This window comes from Fulmarus glacialis, unplaced genomic scaffold (assembly GCF_000690835.1).
Source record: "Fulmarus glacialis isolate BGI_N327 unplaced genomic scaffold, ASM69083v1 scaffold11182, whole genome shotgun sequence".
NCBI classification, from domain to species: Eukaryota; Metazoa; Chordata; class Aves; order Procellariiformes; family Procellariidae; genus Fulmarus; species Fulmarus glacialis.
Window position 1 is genome coordinate 2531 of NW_009198475.1, and position 12347 is coordinate 14877.

Below are 12347 nucleotides of genomic sequence, written 5' to 3' on the forward strand. Positions count from 1 at the left end.
ATTTCAAGGCATTCAGGAAGATTCTGTCCTGCCTCAGATTTCTTCAGACAGAAACATAGGGCAAAAATGTCACTTTTTTTTTTTTAAGTTTCTTTCTAAGATCTCTCCATATATACATGTATGAAGGAAAACTTGTGGCGACATATGGTTTAAGGCAACTTCAGCTGCATTGTGTGTTGAAGTGGGCTAGAAAAGGAAAATAGTTGGTGCATCAGAATGCCATGTAAAAAGTCATTTGAAAGAGATGGGGGAAGAATCCTGGGCTTCTGATGTTTGGACCAATCCCTAAAAGTTGTCTACTGTTTCTGCCATACTGAATAAATTGCATAGTAACTGTGAGCGAAATTGTCAAATGAGTTTTCATCGAATTGTCTTTTGGCTGATACTTTTTTCTTCCTACACGCCTTTTTTGGGGAATGTTTTGTTCCATACTTGACGCCTGTGTGTTGCTTTTTATTTTATAGAATAGACTGATGTATTAAATCAATGTAATTTTTAATGTATCTCCTTTCTTACTCTGCATCGTCATGGACTTTTCTTTCTTTGTATTTTTCCTACCTCATCCTCCTGTATTTTCTATTCTCTTCTGTGTTCTTTCGCCAAGGTTTCCTTTCTGTTCCCTCTGCTCGTCCCATCTGTTCTCTGTCTCTCTCTCACGCACATATCGGCATCGAGAGATGTCAATGGTATGCATGCCTACACCACACGTCTAAATTTTAGATTTTGACTTCCCAAAAATGGAAAGTATTTTTCTACTCGCTTCCAAAATCTCTTTAGTTTCCTACTTACCTCATGTATTAGGAGACAATAGCAGCATTGATATTTACTAGATTAAATGTAACTTTGGTTATTAGGAAAGTAATTGACTGTAAGAGAGTAATGCAATTTGTTATTGGAAGATTAAAATAGGTATTTTGGTTTAATGAATGTCCCCACCTGTTCATGATAGTGGAAAACTCAGGGCTGTGAAAGAGTCGTGTTTGGATTGTCCGTGGGCACGTTAATGTGTCGTCATCTGCCCTCACGGCTGATGCCCAGGTATCTTTCTGAGGGCCTGGGCGCAGCCTACGTAGCCACCTGGGCCTGGCAGGACCCTCGCCTCCTGCCTCTGCACCCGAACGTCCATTACTTTTTTTCCTCAAGCTTTGGAGGGCAAATTCCAGTCATCTTTACAAGCCGAGTGGCAAGCTAGTTATTTGCCTGGATTGCAAGTCTGGTTCTGCAGGAGGCTTATGCAGAGAGATGCATGTAGTCTGAGACCCAGCTTTTGCTGTGGAATGGCCCAGTGCTGTGCAGTTTTAGCCTGTAATAGGTGGCAAATTTAAAAGATAACTAATTTTTTTGTTTGTTTCTGAAAGAAAAAAACCAATTTTTAAATGTTACTTTTGTCTCAGGCAGTGATTTTTCTTTGCATGCTGTTTTTAATGGGCAAAAAGGCTTTATATAAACCAATATAACTGATTAATTGAATTTGCAGAAATCCAGATGCAGTTCTGTGAAAGCTATGCTACCAACCCTTTAAAAAGGAGGGGAGGGAAAAAAATTATTTGGACCATCTCAAGCGATCTATATTGTGTGCTATTTTGATGACAGTATGATTTCTGAGAAAGCAGTGAGAAACAGGAAGTATGTACGGGAATATTACAGCTCTCGTAGCATTCAGATTACAAGCTTTGAGTTATTCACTAAATAAAACTGGATGAGATGTTGTCTTCAAGCATAATTTAGCTGCTCCCTCCAACGGATACTAATTTGAAAAGACTGGCTAGTATGGTGACTTAATTGCTTTCAGCATGATTTACATTTCTTAATTTTTGAGTTGTCACCATTTTTCTAACCTGGTGATACGGTAGTAACTTGTTTTTCAAGTGGATGACGTATTACTTGTTTGAAAAGTAGTAAGAATGCAGGCATCACGTGGTCAGTTTTGTGGATTTAATTTCTCTGCGTATTTGTTAGACCATAGCAGAATGAAGCTGTATGAGGTGCTGGCATTGAGGGAGAGACATGTGATGCCCTTGGAAAATTTCAGGAGGAATAATGTAGGCTATTGCTTTTCTCTTAAGAGAATGCTCCAACTGATGTCAGATGGCACAAGTTCACAAAGTGATTCTTCCGTAAAGAAGGTGGAGGGAGGCGAGTCTCCAAATGAGAACAGTAGCTCTCAGTCCTGTAACGTTTGTTGCATGGAGAACAGAAGTATAAACATGCAAGAATGTCGGCTTCTAAATCAGCGTGACTGAGACTGTCTCAAGTTGAGCTGCACAGTATTTCTTGAAAGTTTTGTAGTCTAAATTAAGAGCTTTTATTGCAGCATTTTGGTGAAGCTGATTCCTGCAGACTCTGTTGTGTCTTAGGACAATTGTCTGAGCAGTTTAATAGCAGCTAAAATCCCTAAAAAAAGTAAATGTGTTTTTAAAATAGAAATAGATTCTGCATCTTTCTGTCTCTAGCTTTTAAAATTTTGCTATTAATGTAGTGTTGCGGGGTATTTTTTGCATGTGTGTGCTACCAGAAATCTCCTCATATATACCATAATCAAGTAAACTCTGGCCAGAGGGTGCTGTGAGGAATGTCCATATCCTTTTAGCTACCAGAATTCTGAAACTTGCTATGCATACCTGTTATAAAAGGTGGCACTTTTATGGGCTTGTAAGTGTTAAATAAAAATTTTCCTACCATTAGCTATATACATGTTCCCAGGAAGCAGTAATGGCATGTGGATTGCAAATGTAAGAGAAAGAATAGCATGGACCTGTCACTGTTTACACTTTTGATATGGAATGTTTGTTTAAAAATACAGTTCATTTGTATGAACCAAGATATCTTCTTTTAATCTTATGCATTTTTAGTATGCTCATTTCCTTGATGTCATGATGCTAGATTGCTAGCTGACGTTTGAAAAAGAATGTGCACCTGTAGACATTTCTAATCATATATATAATATTATCTCTTAGAGTTCTGGTGTGTAGATAATGTATGATTTTCCATAAATAACAATTTCAGTTCCAGCTACTCAGAATGAGTTCTGATTGATAACATACACCTTCCTGTGATTATGGTCTCTATTTTGAATTCTGCCTATTAAATTGGTTTTAATTTTTTTTTCTTCATTTCTAAGAGCAAACCAACTGTGATCTATTTTCTGACTACAGTTTTCAGTTTACATTTTCAGTTGTACTTGTCTGCTTTATTTTGTTCATGTTTCATGGTTTTTTGGGGTTTTTTTTGCAAAACGTGGACTTCACTTTCAGCCTGCAAATAGTTCTGTAAAGTAAATTTGAATGTTTTCTCAAATCATGGAATAAAGTTGATTTGACAGATCTTTTTTCAGACTTTTGCTTTTCTTGATTTCATGTAAATCATAAGAAATGAGGTCTAGCTTACTCTAAAAGTTCCTTTGTTGCCATTGCTAATTGCTTTGCAACTCACTTCACTAACATATTTTTAAATTATTTTTCTGTAGCAAAATGATGGCTATCGAACCTTATCCTTGTCCGGGCATGTTGGTTTTGGTAGTTTACCTGATCAACTGGTTAAAAAATCCATCAAGCAGGGCTTCTGCTTCAATATTCTTTGCATTGGTGAGTAGTATCTGGGTGGTTTAAGGCTTTAGTAGTATACCCTTAAGAAGTCCTTAAGAAGTGACTGAAATTTAAATCCAGTTGCAATATTAAACTTTCTTTAATGTTAAGCATGAACTATAATTCCACCCCTTCCCCCAGCTTTGCTTATTTGTATCCATCCTTTATTTTTATATATAGCATTTTCATAAACAATATGAAGACCAAAAATGTTGAAAATGGATGCCAAGCATTTATTGATTTATGGGCAACTTCTTGGATTCTTTTGAGTAAACTGGGCTGCACGCTATTTTTACTGTAACAAAGAGCTTCAGATCAAAAAATCCTACAATTCTAGGGTGGTGCTACTGAAGTATTTCTATACTTATCAAATGTTTGTGCTAGTATTTTTGCCCTTATTCGTAAAAAGCCTGTGTTGAACCCCGTGGTTTCACAGCTAGTTACATAACTTTTTAAAATCTCTAGGAAATTAGTTCACACTTTTAAAGAAACCACAGTGTCAAGAGGCTCTTCTGCTTATTACTCATTAGCAGGTAACTCACTCTTATCTGTAGGATGAAAAAATTAACTAAAAGATACTTAGTGCTCATTATGAAAAAGGAATGCAGGCAACCATTTTGCTGGGATAAATCATCTGACAAGTTTTTGTGTAAATTTGTCGAGTTGCTGTGATAACACTTTCTATGCTTAGTAGGTATTTATTTGACGTGTAGTTAGTTTATTTGATGTTAGTAGGTATTTATTTGATGCAAAGTGTCTTCCCCAACCCTTCTGTTGAACTTTAGGGGAAACTGGAAGTGGGAAATCAACCTTGATAAACAGTTTGTTTAATACCAATTTTGATGACCCTGTATCAACGCATTTTCTGCCAAGTGTACGACTCAGAGCCCAGACTTATGAACTCCAGGAAAGTAATGTTCTTTTGAAGCTGACCATTGTAAATACAGTGGGATTTGGTGACCAGATAAACAAAGAAGATAGGTAAGTGCCCTCTTGTTGCTATGGTATGCAGAAGTTTTGGTCTTCAATTGCAAGGTGATTTTTCTTTGGGCTTTGTAGTAAATACTTGTCTTACATATGTTCCAAATATTTGGTTAACTGTTTTCTCTGTGCACCAAAGTAAACATGTTTTTCTTCTCGTCTAGGAAATTATTTGAGAAATCAGATGAACTCTGCCCCTTTTTTTATGATACAATCTTTTATAAATGTATGTAAATAAAATGTGCAATGGTGACTAGAGTTTTTTTTGGGGTGGAGGAAAGCAGGAAGAAGGTCAACAGGAGACCTTTTAAACAACCAAACAGGTTGTAAGGTACTGTAGATTATATAGATTAGATCTATAGGGTTTTTAACAATTTGGTTGGAACATATTGAAGATCTTAAACTGTAAGGAACATCATGTGGCTTACTGAAGGCCTGTTTTTTATGTTGGACAGCTTAATCAGAAGGTGTAGAGGTACCACGCTAGTGTCTTTCAGAACTTTTTTTGAGTCTCTGCTTTTATTAATGAAGATTTTCAAATATTGAACTGTCTCTCAGCAGGTTTTGTTTCTTTCACCTTAACTGTAAAGAATTTTAGCAATCCTTTGTGCTATATGAGTGTCTAAATGGTGGTAATTATAAATGAAGGTTAGAGAGTCACATTAAGATTATCATGAAAGCTATGGCTTATGATGTGACTGGAAAATAGCTACTGCTAGTGACTTGGATGAATGAGATGCAAGCAGATACTAGTATAGATATTAGAGGTTTTGATGTGTGGTATAGGACCTGCCTTTTAATTCTTCTTTTAATTTTGTGTGTAACAACTACTTCTGAATTTTGATAGAATTTGATCTAGTTTATAAACTTAGTGTAGCAGCAGAAATGTAATGGCACGCTGCTTGTACATGTAGCAACACTATCTTTTAGAAAGCAAATTATAACCTGGTTTTGAGTAGGATAAAGTATACTTAAACTGTACTTACTACAAATCAGATTTACATTCTTCTCTTACGTTCCTCCTTTTCAATTTTTGTCTATTGTTTAAGAGCTCTCTCATGTACAGTACTTCATCTTCAGAAGATAAAGGAGGTCCTATTTCTTGGTACTGGTAATTGCATGTTCTTTCTTTTCTTGTATTGTATCTAAGAGTTTCTTGTATCTTCCTTGTATCTAAGAGTTCTGCAGTTGCACAGCTTGATTGCAAAAATTTATAAAACATCACTTGGGAAGATCGGTTATAATCACAACTAACTTTATGTAGCTTTTTTCACTAATAGTAGCTAGGAGATGTTTTATCTGTATTAGATGCACAATTCTTTTTTGAGTAGTCTTTCAGAAATTAAGGTTACTCTGTACCTTTAATTTTCTGCTGTACTGGGTAGATACTTGAGCAGCCTTTTGACATGTAAAGCAAAAATCCACAAAACAATACAAGAGGAATTCCTTTCTTAGTCTGGCTCTGTTTAGGAGTAGCTAATCTCTGGTTGTTAAATTTTATTTCTTGCAGCTATCAGCCAATAGTGGATTATATAGATGCACAATTTGAAGCCTATCTCCAGGAAGAACTGAAAATTAAACGTTCTTTATTTAGCTACCATGATACTCGCATCCATGTCTGCCTCTATTTCATTTCACCTACAGGCCATTCCCTAAAAACCCTAGATTTGTTAACCATGAAAAGCCTAGACAGCAAGGTAAGACTTTGAAATAGAGTTCTAAGAATTTGTCTTGTTTTCTGAAGCATCTTGCCGCTTTTAGATCCTCTACCACCTTTCAGTTCTATATCTGTGTGTTTGGTTTTGGGATGTTTTTTGGTGTTGGTATACCTGAAGTTCAGAATAAATTGGTTCTGCAAGTAGCTTGCAGTTCATCATCTGTTTATTCACAAATCAAAAAAAGAGAGAGAGACATCCGGCAAGAACATTGAAAAAAGAGGCACAACAAGGTTTAAAAAAAAAGTAAAAAAAGTTAGAACCATGCCAACTTTACTTTTAACAAACTGTTAACATCTTATTGTGATTGGATAGGGTATCCTCCATGAGTGCTGTAGTATTTCTAATTAAGCTTGTTTGTAGTTCACTATCAAGTTTTGGGACTGCTGGAAAGTTGGCATATAAAAAGCTTTGCAGCATTGTGAAGATCTTAGTTACAGAAAACTGAAGAGGCAAGTGCCATGAGCAGAACACCGTGCCAGCATGGCTTTTTCTAGGATAGGCTTGCATTAGTGTTTTAAACATCACAGCTTGATTTGTTTTGAAAGCTTTAAAATAGCAGCTTCTAGTGTGATTACTTGCACTTTCTAAATTCTTAACTTTCCTCCGGTAATGGGGCTATGTGAAGTGGATGAAGCTAAGTGTTTAACCCATTTTAAGAAACCTTACATCATTTGGGTTTAATTTGTTGAAATTTTGAGAAATTTGAAAACTGAAATGCATTTTTGGTTCCTCTAGTCCTTTCTTTGTGCTTTACTAGAGCCTGTCCTGCTAAATTTTCTTTCTGCATTTTCTTGTTCATGAGATGTTTCTTCAAGATAAGAAGGATCAAATCAGCTGTCTATTCCACATTTGTGATTGATGAGCACATTTGGTATTTTTGTAATTTTGTTTGCAGATATATTTTGCATTTTGAACTTTCTCAATAGCACAGAGCAAGTGGGGCGGAGGTATGGTGGGACAAAGGTAGGGGAGAGCAGCGTCACTTCGTTCTGCTATGGTGTTGGTTTACGCCAGACTAAAATGTTTATGAAAATACTCTGTAATACGCACTGATAGCTAAAGAGCTGTGATACTAGAAAATGGGACGGTTTGATGGAGCATATTGTTCTACTCTGAGTTTTGAAGTTGGAGGTTGTGTTAAACCACAAAAATACTTAGTTTCTAGGTTGTGTCCTCTCTTTACTGAACTCCTTTAAAACAGTGTTTCTTCCAAAAGAAAAGGAAATAGATTCATGAGTCCCAGCATCCCGAGAAAATATTTTTCCATCAGGATAAAACAAAAGTAATTCTGCTTTGGGGGATTTTAGCTTCTAGCCACCTACTCTAAATATTTTTGGTTCTGGTTTGACTCAGAGAGAAGGTGAACAGCATGTAACTTTGTTGTTTTATCCCTTTGCAATGGATTCTACTTTCTGATCTTACTACAGAAATACAAGTATACACAAAGAAAAAGGTATATACTTTAACTGTAGTTTGGTTTCCATCTCATTGTGGAACATGCTTGTGATGCTTTTAGTACTGCATTTTCTCCTAGTGGCAATTCAGAAATCCTTCCCAGGATGTGGAAGTCCCTGGGCGCGTTCGCTGAGTGCAGGATTCCATAAAGAGAAGGTGGTACAGCAGCGTGCATACATTGAGTGTATAAATCTATGTCAAAAGTTATCTTCAGTTTCTTCCTAAATCCACCACAGCGTGCACTGTTATGCTTTTGTTACGGTCTGCTTGGTGCAAAACAAGACCAGATTACACAGCTCAGAGATAAAGAGGATTCTTGGAATAGGATACGGTCATCCTATACTCCATAATCCTGGGAGAAAAAAACAGACATATCTGTGGGCAATTAATTTTTCTCTATTGCTTATAAATTGGATGACTAGAATTTGGCCTCTAGCTTTTAGACATTGTAAAGTCCTGTAGTTTTTGCTTAGGACTGAATCACTACAGACCAGCCAGGTTTCATTCACAGATTAAGGAATCTTCTTCTGCATGCTTTCTTCCTGGGAATAGTGATTATTCAACTAATACATCTGCATTTTTAAGTAATTCTTGCAGAATTATATACAGATTACTGTTAAGTCAGGAAGTGACATGAGTGTACCTTGCAGGGTTTGAGTTTAGGGTTTTTTTTTTCCCTTTGAAAAAAATCTTTGGAAATTTTTGTATTGCTTCATAGAGATACATTTAAATCAGCCTACAAGATATCAATCAGTAATAATTTCAAGTATATGTATTTTTTTTCCTTCTCTGTAGCATAAAGGGGCAACAGATGTTTTGACATTAATGTAAGGTGTTACACGAAAAATCTTAGTTTAGAGAAATAGCATGTTTTTGAATTGGGGGAGGAGGGGGAAGCAACACTGCATTTCAGGCAGAAGGGTGATCAGAAGGCTGAATTTGGTGCTAGCAAACAGGGAAGTAGTATGCATGGATAACGTTTATCCTGCTGACTTTATATGGTCATTTGCATTGCTATTGAATGAGGCGGTCTCAACTGCTTCTTCCCATTGTGCATGCTTAAGTGTTTTGGGCAGCCAGTTCCCTGGATGAGGGAACTGATTTAGATTGAAAGCTAAAGATTTTTGCTTGGTTAGGGAACTGATCAAGCTGAAAAGTAGTGTCTCCTTGGACAGTTGCACAGATTTGAGTTCTACCTGGCAATGTGCAGCTGCAGGCAAGGGGAAAGGCAGGACCGTCGGTTTTATTGCAATTGTAAACTTTTTATGTGGGGTTAAAGTTATTCTATATTAATGGCCTATAGCTTTGTAGCAAAATTCAGTTTTGTAGTTGTTGGGAGCCGTAGGTGGGGAAGAGGCTGGAAGGGAGTCTGTTGGTTTCCGAGTGAGTGGTAGGCATAGGAGGGAGCAGTGGGACTTGGGGCACATCTACATGTGGTCCAAATCAATACAATTTAAGTCTCATGTTAGTACAAATGTGTACTTTCAATTAATGTTATTCTTGGATGAAAGTACTGAGATACTAGTTTTCAAGTAAACCTTAGATGCTGCAAGCAGAAATTAATTTTGTTTAACAGATTAAGGAAGGATAACTTTTTTTTTTTAATTGCTTATCTAAAGCCGGAGTAGCATTGCTTTTAAATTTTAATACAATGGTTGTGATTTAACATCAATGTTGATAGCTGTAATCACAGTTTCTGGCTGTTTTGCTTTTCTTTTGTTACTGGTCTCCTCAGTAGTCTTTCTCTGCTATTCATTATCTAAGAAATTCTCTCCTAACTAACGAGAGCTTGAAAAACTTTCATGTTGAAAAGACAGAGGAAAGGTTAATTTAATTCTGAGGACTCGGTGTTCCATCCATTCTTAAAGCTGTATGATAGAAAACCTAAATTGATGTCCCTCAGCTAATTTGATTGAAGCTGTGAATTACTCCTAACTGTAATAGATTGTTTATACAATCCTAAATTAACTCAGTCATAAAAAAAAATATTCTAGCATTTTATTTGTTTTTAGGTATTTTACCCTATACGTGCTTAAGTTTTGTATGCTACACAATTAAGGACTATCATCAGGTAATCTTAGAAGTCATACTTTGGAGTTGGCATGCTTTTTTTTCATTTGGACATTTTCCTTACGACAGAAGACTTATTTCAAAAACATCCATTTTGAATCCATTCTTGAGATTCCATACTTAGACATTTCCATTCAGACAGAATATTCAGAAGAATGAAAAGAATGTGTGCAGGGTTTTTTCTTTTTTTTTTTTTCCTTGTTTTTTGCATCTATGATCGAGGAACTCTGTAAAACTCTCGTCTTCTGAAATCTGGAAGAATTATTTGTATTGTTCTTCCAAAATATTTGGACATTGGCATTAATTCTTTGTATGTAGTTCTGAAAAATGCATATTTTGGGAGTGGTGATAGTATTTTTAACAAAAAATTGGCATCTAATAACTTCCTAAGTTACAGTCATAACTATTTCAGGAAATAGGATAGTTTACCTTAGTAGAACTGAATTTTGAGTTCTGAATAATTAGTGTAAAGACAGGTAAGCAAGATTCTTCAGTCTTTGTCATTCCTCTGCTCCCAGCAGATACTTAAGGAACTCTTTGCTGCAGTGGTGAAGTGAAAAAGATGTTGTTGTAGCTGAAAGGAACCCAAGGAAGAGGCTCAGGAGTAGGCAGGGCTTGGTAGCCAGCTTCCTTTTCTTTGTGTATTTAAACTGTCAACTTTCATTTAACACCTGAACCATGTCCCCTGATGCTACAGACTAAAACAATCTATTTTTTTAGCAGAGAGATAAATACTTAATGTCATTTAGTTGATAAGTAGGCGTTGCTATTCTTTTGAGTACTTCACTGTATGAGACCTCCTTCCTTGTTCTTTTCTCAGAATCAATTAATTTTAAGGGAGAATATTAAATAATCTGTTGTTATTTTGTTAAATGATGCTAGTGAATGTATTTTTCATGGTTTGTGAAGCTTTGATATCAATTGATGGAAAAGTTTGGACTTTTCCAGGGAAGTTTTAAACACCAAACAATTTAATTTATAAAAGATGTCACCTCAAAATTGAAGTCTTACACATTTCATGTAATTTGTATCATTAATAGGTGAACATTATACCAATTATAGGCAAAGCAGACAGCATTTCTAAAACCGAACTACAGAAGTTCAAGAACAAAATCATGAGTGAATTAGTTAGTAATGGCATCCAGATATACCAGTTTCCAACTGATGATGAAACCGTTTCTAATATTAATACCATCATGAATGTAAGTAAATGATAAAAACATTGATATTTCAGTACTAAAGCATCACTCTCTAATGCCAATTCATGCTTGTTCTTTCACTGTTATCTTGAGGCCTGTAGGTTTGTATGTAACAAGTTTGTTTATTTATTTTTCTCTCTCCTTAAAAAGCTCGTATGTTTGGGTTTTTTTTTTTCCTACTTGCAAATCTTCCTGTCCCTCTGCTGCTGATACTACTTGTTTTAGGAGGCTTTTTCTTTTCTGGCTCAGCAATGGAAAAGAGGTTCTCACTCATAAATACTTTTTCTGATTTCTGCATAATTAATATATAATTACTAACATAGAGGGACAGATTGGCTTTGCTCTTTTTGTGAGCAAATACTACCTTACATCTGTTAGGGAAGATATTCATGTGCCTCGTTCCTCCAGTTTTCTCTGGTCTTTATGATAGCAAGTCTTCCATCTGCTTTTTCCTTTTATCTAGTACTTTCATTTGAAATTAGGACAAATTTTCTCTGGGGATTAAAAAGTCAGATACAATTCTGGCTTTTTTACTACTGTCCTTTCAGATGCTTCCAGGAGTATCTGCCAACTTCAACTAAGCTTGTGAAGCTAGATGTCTTTGCTTTGAGCACTCTGTCTGTATTTGCTGTTTATATGCATATGTTTGTAGATGCATGTACTGGGGTTTGAAAGTAGGGAGGAGGAGCCGGCATGCTGGAGCGCATGGCTTTGCAGTCCCAACCTCTGTCACTTGTGCTAGGGAGTGAGGATGTGCAGGCTGCCATTCAGTAACAGGTCCTTCTGCTGTGGAGAAAGGAGGTGGTCTGGTACTTAGCCCTTTCATGCTCTGCTAGTGAATTATTTTCCAGTTAACGGCATTTTCTTTTTATTTGGTCAGTTGTTGTGGGTCGGCACACAGACAGTCAGTACCCAGACTGTATTTGTGGCCATTTGGCCGGGCCCCCAGCAGTAAGCATACCTTGTGTTCAAACCTGTGATCGTCTCATGACTGTTACTGGAGATATGAACTCTGGCTGAATGCAAATCAGATGGATGTGTTCTAGAGTGGCTTTCTATTTACTGCTGGTACTCTTCCTAATGCAGCTCAGGATGTAGTTGGCCGCCTTTGCCACTGGGACAAACCTGCTGCATCAGGTCCAACCTGTTGTCCACCAGGAACCCCACGTCTTTTTCTGCAGAGTGCCTTTCCAGACAGTCGGCCACCAGCATGTGCTGGAGCATGGGGTTACTCCTCCTGACGTGCAGGACTTGGCATTGCTCTCGTTTGAACTTCATGAGATTCCTGTTGGCCCATTTCTCCAGCCTGTCGAGGTTCCTCTGAATTGGCAGCACACTCA

General features: G+C 36.7%; 1 protein-coding gene across 1 annotated transcript in view; it reads left to right on the forward strand.

The window, feature by feature from the left end:
• Nucleotides 1-3466: 3466 nt before the first annotated feature.
• The window catches only part of LOC104073220 (septin-10-like), a gene marked incomplete at its 5' end in the record, with an annotated part of 20896 nt that continues 12015 nt past the window's right edge, over nucleotides 3467-12347 (forward strand). Inside the window, 4 exons of the mRNA XM_009572917.1 lie at nucleotides 3467-3584; nucleotides 4370-4565; nucleotides 6076-6262; nucleotides 10849-11010. Of these exons, the coding sequence (XP_009571212.1) occupies nucleotides 3467-3584; nucleotides 4370-4565; nucleotides 6076-6262; nucleotides 10849-11010 (663 nt within the window). The remainder of the gene's footprint in view (nucleotides 3585-4369; nucleotides 4566-6075; nucleotides 6263-10848; nucleotides 11011-12347) is intronic.